The sequence below is a fragment of the Salvia splendens genome, chromosome 17, assembly GCF_004379255.2.
Source record: "Salvia splendens isolate huo1 chromosome 17, SspV2, whole genome shotgun sequence".
Classification (NCBI taxonomy): domain Eukaryota; kingdom Viridiplantae; phylum Streptophyta; class Magnoliopsida; order Lamiales; family Lamiaceae; genus Salvia; species Salvia splendens.
The window spans coordinates 4894716-4918896 of record NC_056048.1 but is presented as its reverse complement, the minus strand read 5'-3'; the positions used below and the strand labels follow the sequence as shown (position 1 = coordinate 4918896).

The 24181-nt window shown below is 35.1% G+C and overlaps 3 protein-coding genes, 1 long non-coding RNA gene and 1 pseudogene across 4 annotated transcripts; 2 read left to right on the top strand and 3 right to left on the bottom strand.

Moving 5' to 3' along the window:
- Positions 1–413: 413 nt before the first annotated feature.
- On the top strand, positions 414–3070 carry LOC121773605 (serine/threonine-protein kinase AGC1-7-like). Its single transcript, XM_042170496.1, has 4 exons — positions 414–733; positions 864–925; positions 1156–1835; positions 1906–3070. The coding sequence occupies exons 2-4, from the start codon at positions 917–919 to the stop codon at positions 2777–2779; spliced, it is 1563 nt and encodes a 520-aa protein (XP_042026430.1). The 5' UTR covers positions 414–733; positions 864–916; the 3' UTR covers positions 2780–3070.
- An 834-nt stretch (positions 3071–3904) lies between these two features.
- LOC121774197 lies at positions 3905–4942 on the bottom strand. Its single transcript, XM_042171111.1, has 2 exons — positions 4915–4942; positions 3905–4308 (listed from the first exon to the last, which is right to left on the bottom strand). Exons 1-2 carry the CDS (start codon positions 4940–4942, stop codon positions 3905–3907), a joined length of 432 nt encoding a protein of 143 aa, XP_042027045.1.
- Positions 4943–8681: 3739 nt separating this feature from the next.
- LOC121774110 lies at positions 8682–9978 on the top strand. Its single transcript, XR_006044923.1, has 2 exons — positions 8682–9145; positions 9652–9978. It is a non-coding gene; the product is annotated as an uncharacterized LOC121774110 (long non-coding RNA).
- Positions 9979–14254: 4276 nt separating this feature from the next.
- Positions 14255–16122, bottom strand: LOC121774630 (protein SOMBRERO-like). The gene is made up of 3 exons (XM_042171493.1): positions 15954–16122; positions 14999–15279; positions 14255–14680 (listed from the first exon to the last, which is right to left on the bottom strand). The coding sequence occupies exons 1-3, from the start codon at positions 16120–16122 to the stop codon at positions 14255–14257; spliced, it is 876 nt and encodes a 291-aa protein (XP_042027427.1).
- A 4306-nt stretch (positions 16123–20428) lies between these two features.
- On the bottom strand, positions 20429–23540 carry LOC121773562 (annotated as a pseudogene).
- Positions 23541–24181: the final 641 nt, after the last annotated feature.

Sequence of the window (24181 nt, the reverse complement as noted above, 5' to 3'; positions counted from 1 at the left end):
TATACTCCATCCGTCTCAATAAATATGAAATATTAGTTTTTTGGGCACGAGATTTTATATAGTGTTGTTTTGTAAGTTAATTAAGAGAGAGTAAAGTAAAAATGAGAAAAAAGTAGATATGATGTTGTTTATATTCTAAAAAAACGTTTTATTTTAAAGGAATAACTGAAAAAGGAAGATATTTCAGTTTTAACGGGGCAAACTATTACAAATATACAACATATTTTTGGGGAAAAGAATCTTTATTCCTGTACTAGAATTTCCATTTTCGCAAATAATAAGAAAAAAAAAAGATATGGACTCCGAAACAGCAATATTCAAAACAGAAGGAGCGGAAATGGATTCCTGAAAAGAACTGAGGCCGAAATAAGAATATGAAGAATTATTTCCCACCACTATTTCGGAGATTGAAGCGGCGATTCTCCCGTATCCCTCAATCCTTCCCTCACCGCTGCTCTCCTTTCCCTCTCTTCATCTCTCTCTAAATTTAAGCAATTTCTTCAGATCACATATAAATGGATATTCCGTTTTTACTCGACCTTAATCTCCTCCTCTTTTCAAGTCCCCAGATTGTTGTCCGCAACAACCGCTTTAATCGCGAAAACCACAATCCATCACGATTAGAGCTAAAGGAGTTTCTTAAAACGACGTTTAATCCGACGAAATTGATTGTCGAATTATCATTTCGCGAAATTGTTAGTAAGTTGATTAGTTGGCACAAGTTATTGAAGAGGTATGGATTTTCACGTTAGATATTGCAATTTGTTAGGGATTTCGGTTGCAAATTGCATGAATAGATGATCACAATCTGCTCATGTTTGACCAACCACAATAAATCGATTTTTTGCTCTGTTTTTTTTCAGAATTTTGTCCGTGCAAAGAAAGCTGCAGTATCCCTTGATCCCAAGGCGGAAACATGAATGAGGTTAATATATATAACTCCACAATACATCTATTTTGATCATATAATGATTCCTAGCTATGTTGAATTTTGAAGATTTGGAAAGAGATGAATGTATTTGATGTTTTTACTGTTTATTGTATACCTAATACCTGATTTAAATTCATTTTTGGATGAAGCATATGTGCATATTAGAATGGCTGGCAAAAACTGCATTTCAGTGTAGATTTGAATGATTTATGGTTGAATTGCAGACGAAACCCTCTGATGAAAAGACAGAGCATGATCCATCTGAGGGTTTGAAGACGAATTCAGAGCCCAAGGCGAAGAGAGGAGGTCATTCTGGACGTGTTGTGCCCTGTGAATCCCTAACTGTGCCTCCAAGCTCTCATGCTCATGGTCATGGGAATCCAATGGCGGCCCTGGGCCCTGGGAATCAGTCGAGTACAATGGTGCCGTCGCCTAATTCAAAGTCGACTATGAGCCAGGGATGGAACGCTAGTGCTCGAAGCGATAGTCTGGATGGTTCCTGTGCGCCTCTCAGGCCCCACACCGGTGGCGATGTTCGTTGGGATGCCATCTCTTCATCATCCTCCAAAGACTCCCCGCTTGGTCTGACCAACTTTCGACTGCTCAAGAGGCTAGGGTATGGAGACATTGGGAGTGTTTACCTTGTCGAACTGCGAGGGACAAGTGCCTTCTTTGCCATGAAGGTTATGGATAAAAGCTCTCTAGCTAGTAGAAACAAACTGCTTCGAGCTCAAACGGAGAGGGAGATTCTTGGCCTTCTCGACCACCCCTTTTTGCCCACCTTGTATACGTATTTTGAGACAGAGAAGTTCTATTGCTTGGTGATGGAGTTCTGCAGTGGAGGCAACCTTCATTCTCTCAGGCAGAAGCAGCCTGCCAAGCATTTCACAGAGGAAGCTTCTAGGTTGTGTTTCAACTTCCTACTTTATATGCTCTCTATCAAAATGTGTAGTGGAAAATTAGTGTTTGTGCAGATTTTACGCATCAGAGGTGCTGTTGGCGCTTGAGTATCTGCATATGCTGGGAATCGTTTACAGGGACCTAAAGCCGGAGAATGTGCTTGTGAGAGAAGAGGGGCACATCATGCTATCCGACTTCGACCTCTCGCTCCGCTGCTCTGTCTCTCCCACTCTGGTGAAGTCCTCATCCACTCATGACGCGAGCACCGCAGATGCTGCTGCTAATGGCAGCATCTTGAACGATGAGAACGCTGTGCGTGGCTGTGCTCAGCCCTCATCCTTCTTCCCGCGCCTCCTGCCTAAGAAGAACCGCAAATCAAAATCAGACTTTGGGCTGGGGAACAACATGAATGGGCTCCCTGAGCTGATGGCAGAGCCAACGAACGTACGCTCCATGTCTTTTGTGGGGACGCATGAGTATCTAGCTCCTGAGATCATCCGGGGAGAGGGGCACGGGAGTGCAGTGGATTGGTGGACTTTTGGGATATTCTTGTATGAGCTCCTGCACGGGACAACGCCTTTCAAGGGGGATGGGAACCGCGCGACGCTGTTCAATGTGGTGGGGCAGGCGCTGAAGTTCCCGGATAGTTCACAGGCGAGTGCAACAGCAAAGGACCTCATAAAGGGGCTGTTGGTGAAGGAGCCACAGAAGAGGATTGCGTACAAGAGGGGCGCCACCGAGATCAAGCAGCATCCGTTCTTCGAAGGGGTGAATTGGGCTCTGGTGAGAAGTGGGGCGCCGCCGTATGTCCCGGAACCTGTGGACTTTGGGCAGTTTGCCTCTAAGGATGCAAAGCAATCTACAGACAAGAAGGCTCCGGAGATGGGGCAGGACAAGAACAAAACAAGCTCTTCTGATTCTTCTTATGTTGAGTTTGAGTACTTCTAAGTCGTATTTTTGTGTTACTCTTACTGAATTGGACTAATATTATTTATCTCAAATTAATTGGATAATACCATTGTAACAATAGGAGATAGGAAGTAGAGTTTGATTATTGATCAAGCTTACCTTGAATTAGTGAGATGGGTAGGAAAGTAGAGGATCTCATCTCCTCGAAATGACTTTCAGTTTTGTTGCTAGCATTTTAAGTTTTAACACAACTAGTATCTAAGTTGATGTAATAATATATTTTTGCATTGGTGTGCTTTAACAATATAAAAATGATTTTTTAAATATTAAGAGTATAGTATATTTTTCGTTATGTCTTAAATGTAACACATTTTGGTAAACTAGTGTTACACCCGTGCTATGCACGAGCTAAATAATTTTCAAAAAATTAAAAAAATATATTTAAAATTAATTAAATCAAAATAAAGAATATATAGCAAAATATCACTAATAATTGCAAATCAAGAATAGAAACTATTTAAATGTTGTATTCATAAGATTATAAAGATTTAAAAAACATACTTCTACATCAATCTACTGTAACGAAAGGACATGAGGGAAAGAAATAGAATAGGATATACAAACAAAAGATTGAGAAATACTAAATACCAAAGTAAATATAAAATTATTTGAAAAAATAAAAACAGTAGTTCATTATAAATTCGATCAACAAAACATAGAATTCAAACATCTTCTCAACAAAATCGTTACAAACATCTCTCTGACACCAGTAATGCATACATTTTGAGAGACTTCTTTGTAAACAACATTAAGAGTAGAATCACTTCTACTATCATTCTCATCCCCACAAACTAAAATATTCAAACATTCACGACTTGTGACTCTAGATATAGCAACATAAAGTTGCCTATGACTGGTTTTTTTAAAAATAATCCAATAATAGGACAGAGATTGGCCTTGACTTTTGTTAATGGTCATTGCATATGACACAGCCAATGGAAATTGGCGTCGTTGGAATCTAAATGGTAGCCTTGGATCAGACAGTATCAAAGACATTCGCGGAATCAAAACCTTATGACCAATATTATGCCCCACAAGACACGGGCCTCCAAAACATAATCACCTAACCGTGTAATTATCAATCTAGTGTCATTACACAAACCATTAGAATGATCTTAACAACATCACATGAGTTCCAACTTTCAATATCACTTCATGATTAGGTGTACTTGAACACTTCAAATTATTCAAAAATTCAACTGAATGTATCTCAGTAGAACCATTCGATGTGGAATCTGAATTTGAAATGCTATCAAAGTTCAAACATACTCGACCCTGAGACTGATACATCGAAATCATGAACTGGTTAACCTGATCGACAACATCAAGCGTGGGAGCAAGTATAGCACAATCATGCAAACAATTGCTCAACTCTTCAGGATCCATATAAGAAGGATAAATCTTCTCAACAATGGTTTTAAGAGGATCTCCAGCATTAGACAGTACAATGTCAAAGGGAAGATCAATAATGACTTCACCATCATTCAGACCACCAACAACTCCATCACCTATAGAAGCAACCCAAGAAGAAATTCCTTCAACTTAGAAGCTTCAACAGAAGATTCGACACTCAAAAGTCTCATGTTTCTGGTCAACCTCAATACTGTACAACTACTCCAAATATATGAAGAGTTAATAGTGGCATTCACAACATTCTCGGCTGCTGGCCGAGAGAGTTGCCAGAGCTTTCCCTAAAAAAGTTTATATAATTTTTTTCAAATTTTAAACAATTTATATAATTTAATTATTAACAATTAACATAACGATTAACTAAAATAACATCACAATATATAAAAACACAAAAAAAACTGGGCCCAAAAAAACTCAATTAACCTGCCCAAAAAACACGATTATATAGCATCATAATAAACTAAAATATATAGCCCAAACTTTCGACAATTATATAAACCCAAATATATTATTCCAACCATACTTCAACTAAATTACATAAACCTGAAATTAGTGATAATCAGAATTAACGTACTTAGGTATTTAAACAATATAATATACACTCATTCATTCCTCCCACACGCCGACACATTACTGCTGAAACTCTAGCTTCATCTCTCAAATGCGGTGCCCAATCTTCCGCCTCCCTAGCTGGAAAGATTTACTCTCAAAATCGGCGACAGAAGCAAGCATTGACTTCAACTAATACTCTTTCCCCGTAGTATGAAGGACTAACTTACGTATCGCTCAATCGTCACGGCATTTCTCCAGTCATACACTCGTCGACAATTCCAGTATGATTACATGTAAGATCGATGAAAAGCATCGAAAATTTTGACTATATACACACAATTTCTGAATTCTAAACGATTCTCACAAGTTTTCCATTTTTTAAAGGTTCGGCGCTGTATCGGTCGGTTTTCCACCATTCCAAATGATGGAAAACCGACTACCCCAAAAAAGCCATCAGAAGACGCCCAAGCGGAAAAACCCTAGAAGATAGAAGCTATATCTGTCGTTGACCTTTTTTGGAAAAATTGCACTTTCAAATCGCTTAAAACCAGGGAATGGATTTAGCCTGCTTATGACAAACCTACTACAGAAAGGTTACATATTCTTCCGAATATTACTGTATTCAATTAGTAAGGGATTGCATGTTCAAATATTATCCTTAATCGTTTAAAAAATAGACTAAGTCAAAGATGTCGTCATGTTTGTCGAAAAATTTCCAATAACAATTATCTACAGAGGAACATATCTACGTAATTCGTAGCCATTTAGATGATATCCCAATTATACTAATCTATTGATTTTGGTTTTCAGCAAGAACACATATGATAAAATAAAAAACAAAGTAACTTCAAAATTAAGGAAGATGCAAGGAAAAATAATTCAAAAGCTAATAAAATAAGTGAAATGCAATGTCACACATAAATCTGCAAAATTCATTCTAATTTTGTATATATATTCAAATGACTTCTAACAGATTTATAAACTGCCATAAAAAAAAACAGGTGAAATAAAATTTTTGATGAAACAGCTACATATCTTGAGGACAATTAAAATAAAGATGATTGTAAGGTGTACTATTTTTTACCTGAAGTTGAAGCTGTAATCTGTTCTTATGAACAACTATTAAGTATTGCAGATTTTTTTTAAATTCAGTGGAGATATATGAATCATAGAAACTGAAATCAGATAATGTGTACCAAAAAAAAAAAGAAACTAAGAACTTCTTCACCTGTAAAGAACTTCATACTTAAACCTTTAACAATTCATAGAAACCAATATAACCTTTCAATTTATCCAATATTTTATATTATGTTGGGATTATATTATTATATTTGTCCTCACATAGTTCTCATAGTTCTCAAACCTACTGACTAAATGGACCTGAAAAAATTTGAACAATAAGTGATAACAGAAAATTAACAGATGGATTTAAATAAAATATGGTCTATAAGGTGCCAGTAATTAAGACAAAATAGGTGATGCAAAGTATCACTTCCATTTTAATAAGATTTGTCAAAAACTTGGCACGATTTTTACTTGGCCTAATTTTTTCAAAGCCTTAAATCATTAAAAATAAATTAATGAACTTCACAATCTCAACAAATAAGTACATCAAATAGTATATAATGGTTATGATTTTGAACACATGCACATCTTCTAGATTGTTGGTATAATTTTGCATAGCAAATGTCTCACGGAAAAGAAATTATAAATACTCTCTCAGTCCCGGACTACTCGCACATTTCCTTTTTGGCACGGAGATTAAGGAATGAGTGTATAGCAAAGTCAACAATTGCGGCTGTAGGTGATAATTTTTACTAAAAATGGAAAGAGTGCAAATAACTTGGGACGCCCAGAAAGGAAATAAGTGCAAGTAGTCCGGGACGGAGGGAGTAATTGAGTAGAAATATAAAACACTATATGTACACGTTCAAAAGATTTATAGCTCTATAATCCAGTTTTAAAACTAAGATTACATACTCGAAACACAATTCAATATGTTTTAAATTTATCAAATAAAGATATACTCCAAAAAAAGAGAGATAGATGATGAGTGAGATTTGAGAGCAAAGTATATACAACCACTAAATCATATATATACATATAAAAAGAGAGATAGATGATGGCTGTTCAACACCACCCGACAGATGGAACCCTAAGAGTGTCCACTACCGGGAGCCCGCGGCTATAGCTGCGGGTTGGGGCGGAGGGCGGGCGGCTATAGTGGGGAAGTTGTCCGGAGGGCGGGCGGACAACATTTGGGGGCGGTAGGGGTGGCGGACGCGGGATAGGCGGGGTTGGGGCGAGCCCGCGGCCGGGGAGAATTAACCGCGCCTATAGGCGCGGCGCCCATAGGGGGCGGACAACCGGCGCGGCGGATTCAATTTCGAATTTTTTTTATTTACCTCTATAAATACCACTCCCCACCACCTATTTTTCATCATTTTCACAAAATCCATCCACTCACTATCTACACAACCACTCTATAAAAATGCACCGAGGCGACGACGAATCACCCGACTCTCAGGAATCGGGCTATGGCAGCAATCCATCACATCCGTCGGGCTATCCTTCGCAGCCATCGGGATTTGGCGCCTATGCTTCTCTGCCGTCTGGCTTTGGCACGACTCCGTCCCAGCATTGGAGTTGTATTTTATTTTAATTATTCGTTGTATAATTTTACCAGTTTGCAATACAACGAATATTCGTCCCTAATTACCTCGTTTTCTATTTATTTACACTGCGATTATTTTAATTACAAAATTTGTGGGCTATTGGAGGTGTCCACTATAGTGGCGGAAATAGAATTTTGGGACTGTGGACAACAAAACTGGGGCTATGGACAAAAACTGGGGCGGGGCTATTGGGTGTGTCCGCCTTATAGTGGATACCCTAAATCTCCCCCACACACCGACGAAATCGGTGAGCTTCATCGACGGCGGCGTATTTACCCAACCCAGGCCAAAATCGGCGACGACTTCACCTATTCCAAACAATTAGGACAAAACCACCGACCCAGAGACGACACCGTAGCCCTAGATCTCGACTCCTCCACCGAGGAAAATGGAGAAAAAACCACCATCTACGCCAGACGACATTCCTTCCATCACCAGAGAAAGGTAAAAGCTACAAACCTAAACCCTAATTTTTTTTTTTTTTTTTAGGAGTTGATTTGTAATTTCCTCCTTCATATATATGATATAAATATATGAAGTTAATTTAAAAAAAAAAAAACAAAAAACCTAAACCCTAATTTTTTTTCCAAATTGCATGTTTAGATTTCAAATGATTAGTTTCAAATTAATTTAATTAGGGAACTGATCTAAAAAAATTTCTTTAAATAGTGACTACTAAAACATGCGACCAAATTAGTGTTTACCCTAACATATTTGCGAGAATTTAACTATCATTTGATGTAAATGTAATCCTTTGTTACACAGCTTCAAAATTGTGAAGGAGATGAATAAAGCTTCCAAATTAGTACCAACACAGTCCAAGAAGGTAATAAACTCTCTAATTTAGCATTTTCAAAGCTTACTATGTCTGTATTTTAAAAGCATGTTACTCTAATGCAGATTACCATGTTGCATACACTTTAAAAGCCAATATTTGTCAAAAATTGTCAAACTCAATTCACGCAAAAGAAAAATGCATAAATACATATTTCAGAAACATGAATTAACAATAAAGATATGTGTCTTACAGGAAAACAAACCGAAGAAGCATTCAAAAAATTAAAATGGTATATTACTGACAATAACTTGAAGTTCTAGATAATTGAGATGAACTGTTCAATGTTGCAGATTTCTTCAACCTTTTCATCTTTAATAACGGACCAAGTAATAGGCCAGCGTCATTTAAAAAAATGAGAATAAAATAGATTAATTTTTTGATGTCTTGCAAGAACAGAGCATTGGCTCGTCAGAGTAAAGAGCTCGGCCTCCGGTATTGGCCCTCAGATACGTCAATTGAGCTTTTAGAAATATGTACTATTGTATCATCTATAATCATGTTCCAAGAAAAACAACCAATGTTTGTCCCCATTTTATTACTTTTCTCGCCAAAAGTGCACCTAGTGGCATTCTTGTGCCACTATCATTTCCATCTCCAATAAATGATTCAAAAACCCAAACACATTGCACCTTGATGATAGTATTTGCACATCTGGGATGAAGACTATCAATCTAAGTAATGAAAGGTGTCATTACTTCACTTAGTGCCTCTATACAATGAGTCATTTATTTAAACAAAATGTTGTAGATAATGAAATTATCTTCTTTGTGCAGGAAATGATATCAATTTACAAAAAGTATTGCAGCATTGTGATCTACACGTACGGAAAATCAAAAGTTGCAGAGAAAGAACCATTATAGCATAGCAAAGGTAAATGAGTATTTGTAGATCCTAAAACTGCTAATTAAAATTTCTTATTAAAATAGCAAAATTAGAAATAGAAAAATCTAATTTACATTCTATTTGTTGGAGATGATCTAAAAGAATAGAAACCATGAAGGAACCACGACATGAACAAAAATTAGATAGCAATAGAAGCAATCACAGAGTAAAGGTACGAAAACTGCATTCATTATATAGGAGCTAACACAGATAATATTAAACTGATACAGAAATAGGAACATCAGAAATAAATATGATATAAACATGTTAGTATTCATATATATTTAATACAGAACATCCTCCTGCAAATGAATATTTACAGGAGGTAAATTATTTTATATAAGAGGAAATGAACATTTACAAATAGTGGAAGTCAGAATAACAAAGAAATGCATATAGAAGACCAGAAAGTGAAGAAGAATGGAGTGAAGAATTTACGAAGAAACTGAAGTAGATCTTTGTTGCTGATAATGTTTGATTGATTTCTGTTGCAGAGAGCTTGCTGAGTGATTATGAAGGGTTAGGGCAGGGTATTTAAAGAACACAACTGGAGAGCATGCTGGTTAATAAATGTGCAGGTTCCCAAAAACGCACAATCATGAGAACCTTTACAGAGGACTTTTACATCTCTGGGGAGAACTATGCAGGTAGTAGTGACCACATACCATACATGCGCCATTGCCAACATTTAACTGACAATCTTCAACCTTGACTCAACCTTGAATGTTGCTTCAGTTTTTTTTGTAGACAATCACATTAATGGATTGCAAGTAGAAGTGAAAGAAAAAGAACAAAGATTGCGTAGAAACTGAAAAAACAGGTTAGTTCATATTTAAAGGAACTGAATATGAAAATTCATATTGAAGAGACATGAAGGTAAATACAGAAACAGAAAATAAATCTTTCATGTAAATTTTACATGCAGGGATAGGCTGTACAAAAATCTCAGATAAAGCAGCCATTCAAGGTTTCAAGGATCAGAGAAATGGAAGCATTGACAGATTCAAGGTTAGAACATTCTATTAATTGAGTACATAGTCTTAAAAACTGGAAAAAATAGATATATAAGAAACAGAAACAAACACATTAAGAACATAGTGAAGATTCATAAGAGAATATATAAGAATAAATGGAAAGAGATCGAGTATGCATAAAATGAAATAGGGAAGAAGAAGAGGAAACTGAACTATTTTACTGTTGGTTTTCTTGACTGATTTTGGTTGAGAGAGGATGTTAACTGGTTATGGGAGTGTTAGGACATGTTATTTATAGGGCTCTCTTGTCTAGTGTGCTGGTTAGAAAAACATGTAAGTTCCCTATAAAACAGAATGATAGAGACCTTCCAAATAACTAATTATGAGGAGAATTATAAAATACAAAATAATAATATCCAAATCTAAAATTCTTTTAATTGCAGCATGCTAAGTTTAATACATTCTGTTTTAAACTTATGGTCATATTAATACAAACATAAGTTAATATAACATACTGATATTATAATTAATTCGGCCCATTTAATTTCATTAGTTTGCAACCATATAAGTTCAGTTAAGACCCATTTCATTTCAGCAATAATTAACCTTTCTTGCATTAGTATAATAAATCTCACTTATTGACTAAAAAAACCTAACCTAAATATAAACAGCCAACTCTAACTCCTACTCTTTAGGAAAAGGAGAAAAGAAGAAAAGGAAGATTAGCCGTCTGCTTTCTCTCTTCAAACTACCATCATTACAGAGAGAAGAGAAAGATGAGATGGCAAGCATGAGAGGCTACAAAGCCTACTCATACTGATTCTGAACTCAGTTTTTAAAAAGAGGTATGTAATTCTTTCTTTTTAATTGTTTTCACTTTAATCCTATGACTGCTACACATTCTATCATCTGTGATTAATACAAAAATATTAATCATATGCTTACTACAATTGTACACATTCTTTCTATTTAATTTATGAATATAAAAGTATATTCACAAATAGGTTAGGAACTTAGCCCTAATGGGGTGCACATTAACTTCTATAACTGCTAAACATTTCATGATCTATGTTTATCAATCACTACTCTTTTGCAACAATTAATTCCAGTTTGCTTTGCAAATTCTATTCATAGAATACTAAAGTTTATTATTACAGACTTTTATACTTATAATTTAGATTTTAAATATAAAACCTAACACATTTTTTAACTTTGTTCAATGAGACCTTGCATTGGAATCTGCTAAAGTAATTGCTTTTGATTAGCAAGAATGACTTTTGTAAACTTTTGTATTTAATAACCTGTCACACCCCCCCCCCCCTCTCTATTACTTTCTCCGTCTTATTTTCTATGTTCTAAACTGTGATATTGTTCTCTTATTTTTTATGTTATAAATATGTGATTTTATTATCTAACTATTCATGTCACAGGTATAAATTGTATTGGCAGAAAATATGAATCTCTCTGTTGGAAACTGCAGAAAACATGAATCTCTCTCTCTATCTTACAGCAATGCACGCCGCTAGGTAAACCTACAGCGGCTCAGCAAAAAGTAGGAGAAGAGAGAAGAGAGAAGAGATAAGAGGATAAAGAGGTACTCCCTAAAATTAACTCTGTAAGTGAATTCGCATATTAGAATGAGTAAAGTTTCATTAGGGTTTAGTTCCTTCAAATTCACATTTTGGAAAAATTCTTTCATTTAAAGCACTTTATAAATTTTTAACACTACTCTTAGGATCCAATCTATCAATATATAAATTCTACTTTAGGATTCTGCAGATTACATATCAGATTTTTTCTTCTACAATATTTTTTTAATTTTAAATTGAATCAAGATTCTGTCAATTAAAGTACTAAACGAATTCTTTCATATTTCTTTGGGTCAACATCCATCAAAATAAATTCTTCTTTAGAGTTTTGCACATTAAACATCAGATTCATCTATAATTATTTAAAGTCGGTTTGTTAAATTTTGCAATAATTTTAGAAAAAAGGTTCTTTAATTCTATATCCAATATATTCTTTCTCCTTTTGGATTTTAGTATCAGATCAAAGATCTTCCAAAGAAGGAAGCAAAAGAATCAGTTGCAGATTTGCAGAAATTAAAAAAGTTACATTTTGCAATTTTTATTGTATTCTATTTGTATATAGGAGCTGTCTATTGTAATAGGCCTGTACCTATACCTTCAGAAGATAGTTGCCGAGCATTGCAAACTGATTTTAAAATAAGATCTGAAATTTTAACTCATAAAAGGCTACAAAAATTATTAAAAAAGATTAACAAAAATAAGTTCAGTTTCCTGCCAAAAGGCTGCCAGGTGGCAGTTTATAAAACTGACACTTTATATATTGATAGATTATTAAACAAATGAACACTTATTACTACGAATGTGAAGATATTAGTAGGTTAAACAGTGGAATATAATACAGATGATATAAATATGTTCAATGAACCAACACACCCAAACAACAATGTCGTTGATAAAAAAATAAAATTCAATACATAAAAGGAGAAAAATGAAAAATTTGCAGGTAAAATAGTTGAACAACTAAAAATCGATAAATAAATTAAAGAACCAAAATTATAAATATAAATCAGAAATTAATTCAATGCCTGAAAATAGAAACAAATTAAAATACGATAATAAAACAATTCAATAAGTAAAACTAAGAAAATAAATTTTTAATAAAAAAAACAAAACAGAACCGCTAAAGGAGGGCTTGAAAGAGCCACACGCTCTAACCAACTGAGCTATTCCAGTTATGCTTCTATTCTTCTTAATTTATTTTATAATATTGTTTTAAAGTCTATCAAGTCATATTCAACTGGTCACAACTGTCAAACAGACTTTAAATGAAAACAATAATCTACATTAATTTGTGTGCATGGGTTTCAAAGCTCGTAGCTGAATCTCAATTTATACTTTCTAGCTCAATTTTCAATTTCCTCTTCCAGTTTTGAAAATGAGATCGTTTGAGATGGCATAAAAGTTACTCCTATAATAACCATATTAAAATTAAGGGTTCATTTCGTTTTGTAAATCAACGAGCTCGGGGGAATAGGCAACGTGAACATCGGATATGCCGTTGATGTGTTAAATTTCATCCAACGGCTGTGTAGGGACATAGGAGATGTAGACATCTCCCGTTGTCGTCGAAAACGTGGGGACATCCGACATGTTTGCATATCATTGTCAACATTGGTCGATGCTGCCAAACACATTGCAAAACTTTAGAGAGAAAATTGAGTGTAAGAGAGATTTTTTAGTTTGAAAAAATTATGGATTGATGGAGTATTTGTAGATGAGAATATAATAGGAGTACCAGGTATTGGAGGGTAAAAAATAAAAATAAAAATAAAAATCTGTTAGGTAACAGATATATTTAAATCATGTAAGAAATTTTGAATAAAACAATAATTTTCACAATTTTTTTAAAATCTGATCAAACAAAGCTCACTTGCAGGCTTGCGATGCGTGATAGCCCCCCTAGTAACCCAGCCCGCCCACTAGAGTATTCTCTTTGTCCAGGAAAAATAGTTTCATTTTTTTCATTTTGATTTGTCCGTCAAAATTAGTCTCGTTTTTGTTTGAAGAAATCTTCAATCTTTTTTTTATCTCTTTCTCTCTCCTATTTTATCTTTTTTACTCTCTTTTCTACTTTACTAGTAATTCGCATTAAAAATATTCATGCAGACATAGTAACAAATAGAGCGATGAGATTACTTTTTAATGAACAGGAGTATAAAAGTGCTTATTTCATAGTAACAAATAGAATGATGGCATTCTATTTGTTAGTACAAAATTTAAATGTTGTGCTAAAATACAAATATGTAAAATTTATACTCTAACCGTTGGATTTCCATCGTATGTATGTACTTTAAAGATTTAATATCTCCATGAAAATCAATCAGCAATATTTTAGCTAATGAAAAAAAAGCATCTTTACGCCTACAAAAGAAATTAGTTAATTATAACTAAAAATTGGCATCATCAGTATATATAATTCCATAGATACCAAAGACATGCATTAGACGATAAAAAAACTGGGAATTATATAATTTATCAATCTAACATGCATCATCACAACATACGACAACGTTAATTTGATCCAACAAATCCGCCTACTTGGGAAACTTGGAGAAATCGTGCTCGAGCCCGTGATAGGGAAACGAAACCCGGTGGCTCACCGGAACCATATCGGCCACGTGCCCAAAATGCTGGGCTTTGCTAATGTGGTCCGTGTTGAGCAGCTTGTCGAGAAACGACCAGTCGCTGGGCTGCTGAATGAATGAAGGCCCGCCCGGCCCAGATGGCGCGAACGAGGAGGGAGCGGCGGCTTGTTCTGGGCTGAATAATTGGGGAAGATGCATTGAGTTATTGAATGTGAGATTGTGGGTGTGTTGCTGCAAGGTACAACCATTTACTGCGTCCGAATGGAAAGGTACCATCGGCTCTTCGTGCTCGACCTGATCCGGGTCCGGGTGGAACCCTCGACCTCGGGTTAGGTTTTTCTTCTTGAAAACCCTACAGATCACCCATCCATCCTCCTGTTCTCCAAAATGTACAATTAATTAATAATAATTCGCGCGTGTTGACAAATTAAACAAACAAATGATGTCTTATTATACTCTCTCCGTCCTTTAAAATTATGAATTTTTAAATGGGTACATGTTTTAATGCACAATTGGTAAGATAAGGTAAGAGAGAGATAAATATAAGTGACTGAAGTATTGTTAGTGAAGAATAGTCTCACTTCATTAGAGAGAAAAAAAAAATTCCTAAAATAGAAAGTTCATAATTTGAAGGGGCGGAATAAAAATGAAATAGTTCATACAACAATTCGATTGATTTATATGAATACATACTTGGATTTGGTGAGGAGTGGTGTGGTCGTGTAGACGGTATTCGTGCATGATCCAATCGGTCTTGTGGCCGTGAGGGGCCCGGCCCGTGTAGAAGACTAGGGTTTTCCTCATCCCGACCGATCTGGCTGAACTGGTCATGTGGATTGGCTTGTCTCTGCCGGTGGCCTTCCAGAAACCGGCGGCTGTAGCGCGGTTCGTACGTGTCCCGGTCGGGTACTTTTTGTCCTTATGGCTGAACAAGTACCATTCGTTTTGGGGACCCGACCCGATCCTACATTTCTCTGCCAATCCATTTATTTAAAATCAAGTTAATTTTTTGCACCTATATGCATATATTAACAAGGATATTTCCACTCAAGTCTATAAAATATAAAAATTCATATCTATAATTAAGACTAGCCAACAAATTATAAAGATTAATTAATCATTTTCTTAATGGAATTCATTGTTGTTAATTTTATAAACTCAGATGTATAGTGCATCACATATTCACAAAGTGTCATAGGATGCTTTTGAGAAATCTTCAGTCAACATTTTCCGAGATGGATTCAAATTCTAAATCACATTAATCTTGTGTAGTTTTAAGATATGATTAGTACCATACGAACTCCATGGAAATAAAATAATTATGATTTTATGGGATCCAGTGACGTTTTCCACTTTATTTTGCCATGGAAGTCATAAATTGATTTTGCTCCCTGTTACTTTTACACATTCTAGGAGTCATCAAGATCATTTAGTAATTAATTAATCTGGCAAAATTAATTATTCTTGCTAATGTTCTTATTCCCCCAACGTGATTAATTAAAGCAATAAACATTTAAAATAAGTCCATGTTCAAGTTTAATTACATAGCAAATCAAATCTATCAGAGAATGCAAGGAAATATTCAATATTATCATCTATGATTAAACATGATATATTAAATGAATTAAGTAAAGGAAGAAATGCTAACCTTTGAGGTCCCATGGCTCGAGTTTGTTGAGATCGACTTCTCGAATAACATCAAAGTCGATAGGTTCAAAGGAAACCTTCTTCTTGAGGTAATAAAACAGTAATTCTTCATCTGTTGGATGGAATCTGAATCCTGGTGGAACTGATAGAGCTCCATTTCCACCTCCCATCATATTCTGATGCATCAAATAACATGGGTAGCAAAATCAAATCACATGCACATTATATACATATATAAACGTCGTCCACTTCTTGTTGAATGAACTCGGGGAAGATGAAGATTCTCTCGGTTTTGAATTAAAGATTTACATATTCTTTTGCAAGTTTTCAATCCTTTTATATCTTTTTGTGCGAGTGAAAAGTAGAACTCATAGTATATGTTTCCAACAAAGAAAACCCTAGAAATTTAAGTGCTAAAAAAGATCCAAATATGAAAACAATATGCAACTTCAATTAAGAAAACTAAACTGACATGTGCTTTTTCAAGGAAACCCCAATGAAAAGGCACCAAACTTTCATGAGCAAAGTGAAAATTTACATCTCTCTGCAGTTATGCAAGCAAGGAACACAAGTTCTTGGTGGAGGGAAGAACATAAACATGATAACACCGAGAAGGAGAAGAAGAGAGGAAGCTAACCATGTTTAGGACTTTAGGGTTAGGAAATTGTGTTGAGTTGAGTGTTTGCAAAGAAAAAAAGAAGACAAATAGAAGAGGCAAAGTGAGGAAGCAAGTGGAAAGTTTTGCTCAAATTCTGCGGTTTGAGAGCACACAAATCGATGGTCGTTAAAAAGAGGGACTCAAAGGCCAAGGTAAGATCAACATTATTGAGAAGAAATTATATTCAAAATAAAAAAAATCATAAATAGAAGAAATAAAATTAAATAAGTGCTACTACTATAGTACTTTTTCCGTCCCATTAATGTTTGAGCATTTCTTTTCAGTATGTAGATTAAGGAATATATATTTAGTGGGTTAAGTAGAGTGAGAATAAGACAGAGGAAAAATAAAGTAGAAGAGTTGTGATAGAATCAAAAAGAGTAAGAGAATCTACAGTGGTCGTCCACCCCATCGTCCTCCACTGTAGCTCCGCGGACTATGCTATCTCCTTCCTCCACGCCCTATGCATCCTCCGCGGACGATGAACCATTTTTTGCATCCTCCAGCCGCCTATCCTCCACCCCATTGCGGGGGTAAGGAGGATAGGTCCGGACGATGCACACATTTTCTTTTTTTTCAATTTTTTTTTTGTATTTTCTTCTATATATATCACTAATTTTTTCACTTCATTTCACACATTTCACTCCACTCTCTACCCCATCTTAATTTCTCTCTAAATTCAATAATGATTTCCGATGATTTTCCCTATTTGCAAGCATAAAATATAAAAAATAAAAAATAAATACCGACAATAAGATTTGCCTTTAATTTGCGGTGTTTTTATATTTATTCTTGCTAATTGATATATTTACAAACATAAAAAATAAAAAACAAATACAAAATAGGAGTTAAAATTATAGGGCGGACTATAGGGCGTTCCACTGCAGGTGGATGGGATGGAGGATAAAATGCTGATGTGGCGGAGGATAGGGCTCCCCATTGTGGATGCTCTAAGAGAATATATAAAGTAGGAGAGTAAAATTAGCACTACAAATAACTTGTTAGTATCTTTTAAGGATACAAAACTTCTAACGCAATTACTAGTGTTTTGAATTTTTTTTTTGAAAATAATCATAGCTAGTTGAGGACAAAGTATCTTAATGTTTGCTTTTTTAAGACATTTCTATCTGCATCCTTTAATTTTAATTGGAACATCAACAATAAGGATTTCTTTATGAAGCGTTGGTGGTATAATTAGATGCACAAATTAGTGTCCTTAATAGCATAAAAATGTCCTTAGCTATTCTTTTTTTATAGTGAGATAAAATGAGACAACCTAAAAAAAATGATCTGAAGATAATGAGACAGAGGGAGTACATATATTTAAACTTGGTAATTAATTGGTTAAACTAGCTAGATAAATAAATTATGGGAGGTATAAAATATGTGAGTGCATGCAAAGAGGATTTGTGAACGTGTGAATAATGAAATTGGTGTAAATATAAAGGTGGGCAAATGTCGTTGAATGGGAAACCTTATCCCACGTTTAATTGATCAAAATCAGCGTTACTGTATTTCTTTTTCTCAGTCAAAACTATCATCTTCTGTCACTTTCATTTTATTATTACTACTATTTTGTATGAATGCAAGATGTCCACATTATTCACTTTGCTTGTGGAGCCATCCGAGTCAAAACAAGAATGAATGAATTAAATTCCTTAATTTTCCATTACTCTCCAAAATCTTAATTATGTGTACATTGCAACTATATATAAATGTCTGAAAAAAGGGGTATGTGTTTTGTTCCTTTCTGGTCAAGAGAACTGAAATTGTGTTTAAAAAGTGAAATCTCATGTTAAAAGGGGGGAGAAGTCTTCAGTCTTCTTCACATTGATCGCCGATTAAGTTGTTATAATATTTCATTTAATACTTTAATAATGGTACTAATATGTTATATGTTGTATATTTAACAAGTGTGGCATGCGATATTATTTATTAAAGATGGTGTGGGTTGATACAACAAAAACAGAAACAATATAATTTTGCTTTTGAATCAAAAATATTTTTTCATCACTAAATTTAATCCAGCTTTTTAAAGTTGAAGTACAATCGTATATTATGAGTATTGTTTGGATATGTAGAATTAAAAAGAAAATGAAAATGAGTTATATTATCCAGTTAATGGCAGTCCCTATGGCACGTGAGGGAAGCATGAAAATAGGAACGCAAACTCCGTGGACTTATATACTACGTTAAGTTCATTTATTTATTTCTACTTAAATTACGCCACCCTACCTGCTCTCTATCACCTTATACTAAATCATTTCTTTCCCATTCTTTTAAGCTTAATACCCGAAAAAATCATGAATTTTGGACACGTTCGAACTTCAAAATAGTGAATTATATCACAAATTTATGCGAGTTATATAATTTTCCCAACCCGACCCTGAGTTTTCCGGTAAAATTGGTCTTACGTGGCTCATCTGAAAACACTACATACTTTTAATGAATTTAATGTGTAATTATATTAGAGTAGTCATCCTTTGAAATGAAAATGGATTTAGGCAATCAAGAAAATAATAGTAGTGGTGCCGTCGCCTTCACGAACACTTGAAAGATAATGAACAATGAATGTAACTAATAAATTGCATCTGAATCAGCGCATTGATTGGGAGATTCCATAATTAAGTTTCACGGGATGAGTGAAACTCCAGGTAATGAGAAACTTCTATTCTTCAACCAAACAATATACTAATACCAACTTACACATTTTTTCATACCCTCAATTTCAAATATAATAGTACTAATACACATGCATGGATCATTTCATTTCCCCCTACACCTTTTTTTTAATAATCTGGATATGATTTCTATGTGGGCATATATCACTGGCATAACTAGAAATGCAATTAAGCTCCCCATTTTTTTGGACTTCCCCTACAACATATAGTAATCCCTTAATTAGATTAAGAGTTATGATCATTATGTTTTTTGCGTGAAGCATAGATAACTAAAATGGAGTAATATGACATGTATATTCTTTTGGTTAATAAGACCTCACATTAGATTGTTGAAGTGGAATGAATTTTATTTAATTTGAAATATATCATACATCCATTTTATAAACTAGTAACTTATTAATTTAATCAGTCAATAAATAAATATCTATTTTAGTTGATGGATTTTGAGCATCCATGTGATTATGAATTTAATGGAGATTGTTCTATAGTGAACCACATGATGTTTGAACAGGAGTATAACAAAATGACCATAATCCTTGCAACATTTCAAATGGGACTAGCGTTAGAGGGAATCCAGCAAGTATGAATTTAGAAATATTAATTACATCTGAAGGAGACCAAAGAAGAGAACTGTTATGTACCTCATTGGCTTCATCGAGAGCACTAGTCGATTCATCCAATAAAACCAAATTTGGCTTTGAAAGCAACAAGCGAGCATATGCTAGGCGTCGCTGCTCACCAATGGACAGAACACTAGACCACTCATTTGTACTGTCCAGACTAAATCGTGATAATATATAGCTAAGTCGAACATCTTCAAGAACTCAAATTAGATCATCAGTTGAAGGCATCTCTGCCCTAGCATCCATATTTCCTGATTCATGCAATCCTTCTCTAGTTAAATATTCACAAACCTCTTTTCATGGATGCATTCAACACTGGTCAATATCTGCTACTGTCCAAACAAAATTATGAACATACATTATTTGGATAAGGTTTTTAAGTTTTTTTTTCTAAATGCAACAGGAAATTTCGCCTGGTAAAGAGCTAATATGATTGGACCAGTTTTAGGTAGCAATAATTCCATTTCATGGTTAGATCCATAATATTGGAAGCTCGAGATATCAGGCCACATGCTTATGTTGAAACAAGAAACTAATTTATTAATAAGAAATTTCGTCATGCTTAGCTTAGCCAACAAGCCCTTAATGTATTCACCTGAGACATTTCATACAAGCAATTATCACGGAGTGGTAGCAAAAAAAAAATTTTGTACCATTTGAATTAGCACTGTCTGAATTGGGTGTTGTGGTATCACTCCAGGTAGGATAAAGCAACTGTTGACGAAGTGTTCCCAACACCAGATATGGCTTCTGAGGAAGGAAAAATACACCTCTTGCATTTCTCTTTTCAAGTATATTGCACTCAGGCTTCATCTTATCCACTACAGTTATTTCAGAAGAAGCAACATTTATAGGAAGGCACGGTGAAGAATCCTTCGCATTTCTGTCATAGAATTTTATTGTTCCCTTCCCTAAGCTCCACCGTCCAGCAATAGCTCTTAGTAGCGAAGTTTTTCCACTTCCACTAGGCCCTGTAATCTGTTATTAGTGCAGCAATCAGGCCATCCTCTAATTTCTACACATCTTAAGACCGCAGCTAACAATGAAAGTAAAAAATAATTACCAGAAGATGTTCTTTCTCAAAGATCTCCAGTGACAAGTCCCTAATAAGAGTAGCTTTACTTGGAGTCAAAAGAGTCACATTCTCAAGCATTAGTAACTCCCGACCTCTTCCAGGGGGCACAAGAATCATTTATATTGCAAAACTCGCGAACAATTTCTTCAGTAGGGTCAGCCACAGTTATAGTCTCACTCTTACTTAAAAGATCATCAAATTCACCTGAAATGTGAAAATTTTAAGAAATTAGCATAAATTCATAGGCATAAATGCCAGCAGCAGTTGGCAAGAACACCAAATAATGGTTTTCCAATATGCTGAAGAGGAGATCCTAATTTAGCACTAACAAATTCTAAACATGCATGGGTTTGATGATTGGAGTTCAATTACTCATGATACTTATATGATGGTATGTTATTTCAGTTGCAATTGATGTTATAACTTAAGGCATTATTTTATGTGGCAAAAAGATTCTGTACCTAGTCGATCTATGACAGCAGAAAAGGCACTGATAGCCTGAAATTGGTATATAATAGGTGAAACATCTCCAAGTATGTGATTGAAAGCAGACACCGACTGATTTATGACTCCAAATTCAATTTTGATGAAGACTATGCTAGAGAGTCCAAGTCACAGATTTTGATGAAGCAGTCTGTCCCTAACCCTGGAGTAGAAAATTAATAGGAGGACTACAACAAACAAAGAACCCACATTGCAACTCATGAGAAGGAAGAAGGAAGAAGAATCTATAGGTGTAATAAGCCCAAAAGGACACAGAATGACAGAATTTCAAAGTTTATGTTTAGAGGAATTAATTGAAAACTTAACATACACTTTGATTTTCAAATGCACTGCTAAATGGCTTCAGCAGTAATTGGATCTCGTTTTCCTCGCCACCATAAAAGGCAATGGACTCTGCATTTTCTCTAACCCGGACAAGTCCATATCGGAAATCTGCTTCTTTCTTCTCTTGCAGGAAGTTCAGAGTGACCAAGTCCTACGGAAAGACAGTTCTTATTGTTACGAAGAAAATTAAAGCACTCAAACTAAAAGGGCATAGGAATTATAAGGATGCAAGCTCAACAAATCAGTTCAAATAACTACTTGTGATGGCAGAGGAAAAATGAGAAAATTACCCTCCCAAGGTACATACTGATAGCTGTTCCACCAAGCGAGTATGCAAGGAGTACAGCAAAAAGCGGTGGATAAATGCTGTACAAAATATTACTGAAAGATATCAAGTCCATGGTAGCATTGAACAGCGTCAAGGAAAATGCAAGAGCTGTCCCGGTGAAAGCACTTAAATCGTCAACAATCCGCTGGTCAGGATTATCAATTATTGACTGAGATTGTATTTTGTAAAACGTTTGATTCTCCATATAAAAACTTGTCATCCAAGATCTCCATCTCAAAGAAAGTGTATCCTTTGCATAATCTCTCAAAACAAAAACCTGAAACCGTAGCAAATTTAATAGGGATAACACAAACTGAACAGAATTCCAACACTGTGACCGTTATACATGGAGAGGGGATAACAGAACTTAGGAAGCACTCCTGACTCAAAGTTACAGACTCATAATTTGTTAAAGAGCCGGAAGCAATCATTAGAGAAACACACTGCCTTGCTTGTAGATAAATGGTAAAGTGTGGTAAGAAGAATGCACATTATCATTTTAGTAGTCTAGGTTCACCCAGCTGTTGCTCAATTGCCTTCTACACTACAATCATATAATCAAATACAAGCACAAAAATATGCATGGACAATTCACCTACATCTCTTGACAATAACACAGAATATTGTACTCGATGTGAAATATGTATGGAGTACAAAAGACTTAGGAATGATCAATACCTAATAAAAAGGAGGATTGTGCTCACCGGAATTCCACCAGCAAATGCCGCCACTAACTGCTTGGTGAACCGTTCCTGATCCTTGTCTTCCACAAATCGAAAAGTGTCACTCTCATCACCAAATCAAACAATAACAAGCAGATAAAATAGAAAAGTTCATACCGGCGAGGGCGTTAAAGAAGTCGCGACCGAGGAAATTGAAGCCGACGCTTATCGCAGAAGTTCCTAAGGTGAGAGCAAAAACGGTCGCGAGCCGCCACCTGGCCGCGGCTCTATCGTCAGAGAACCAATACGGCGCAGCCACTCTCCAAAACCTTTTAGCTAAATTCTGCACATCTGGAGGCTTCCTCTGGAAATCGATTGTAACACAAACAATTCAATTTTACCTCAAACTAATGCGAACAATAATAGTAACGGTAAGTGTCTAACGCAACCTCATTGGATTGGGCGTAGGGAGGTTGCTGCGGTGGAACCGAAGATGAACTCGCGACGGAAACTGAAAACGACGTGCGGTTACGCTTTTTCCTTCTCTTATAGACGAGCCTTGAAGTGTTAGGCATTAGTGCGAAATGGTGCAACTTCTTGTGTTTCAATTGGTAGCCATGGCAGCCGTTTCTAAATGCTGCTTTCACCGTGGAAATTTATCACCGGCAGGTAGGTCGGGAAGTGAAGTCCGATCATTTTCCCGGCGCATCCCAGTTTTGTTACCGATGTTAATCTGGCCAACTCTGTTTGTCGGGTTATGCGATTATTATGGGCCATCAGTTTTAATTTTTTTTGGATTATAAATTATTTGTTTAATTTTAAACTTTCAATTTTTAGACTTGACTGATCACACTTCAGGTATTTTAGTACTCCTGTAATTTTTTAATTAATAATTTTAATCCTTCATAAAGGTGTATACAAATAAATAGGAGTATTGTTATATGCCATGCCAGCTTAATCTAGTATTCTTTATCCCAAATTTCTTTTTGAAATGTTTTAAGGTCAATGAACCATTTCTTTATTAGGCAAAAATCAATTCTATATTTCAAAAGAAACATCTCGATTAATTTGGAGAGAGGGGTTTTACTCATGTTACATCTACCAGAATACAAAAACGTGGCCTTGTTCGGTTGGTTAGATTAATAGTCATAAGATAGCTTAAGATGGACTTTGTCTAGGATAAAATTAGTATTGATTTTGATATTATTGATTGGTTGATTATATTAATTATATTTACTGTGGTTAATTAAAATTATAAAATTAATTTTAATTAATTATGAAATAAATTATTGTGAATGAATCAGGTGAAAACTAAATTATGTGACTAACCAGTTTATGTTGTAATTGATGACAGCAACTAAGAGAGGGGAGAGA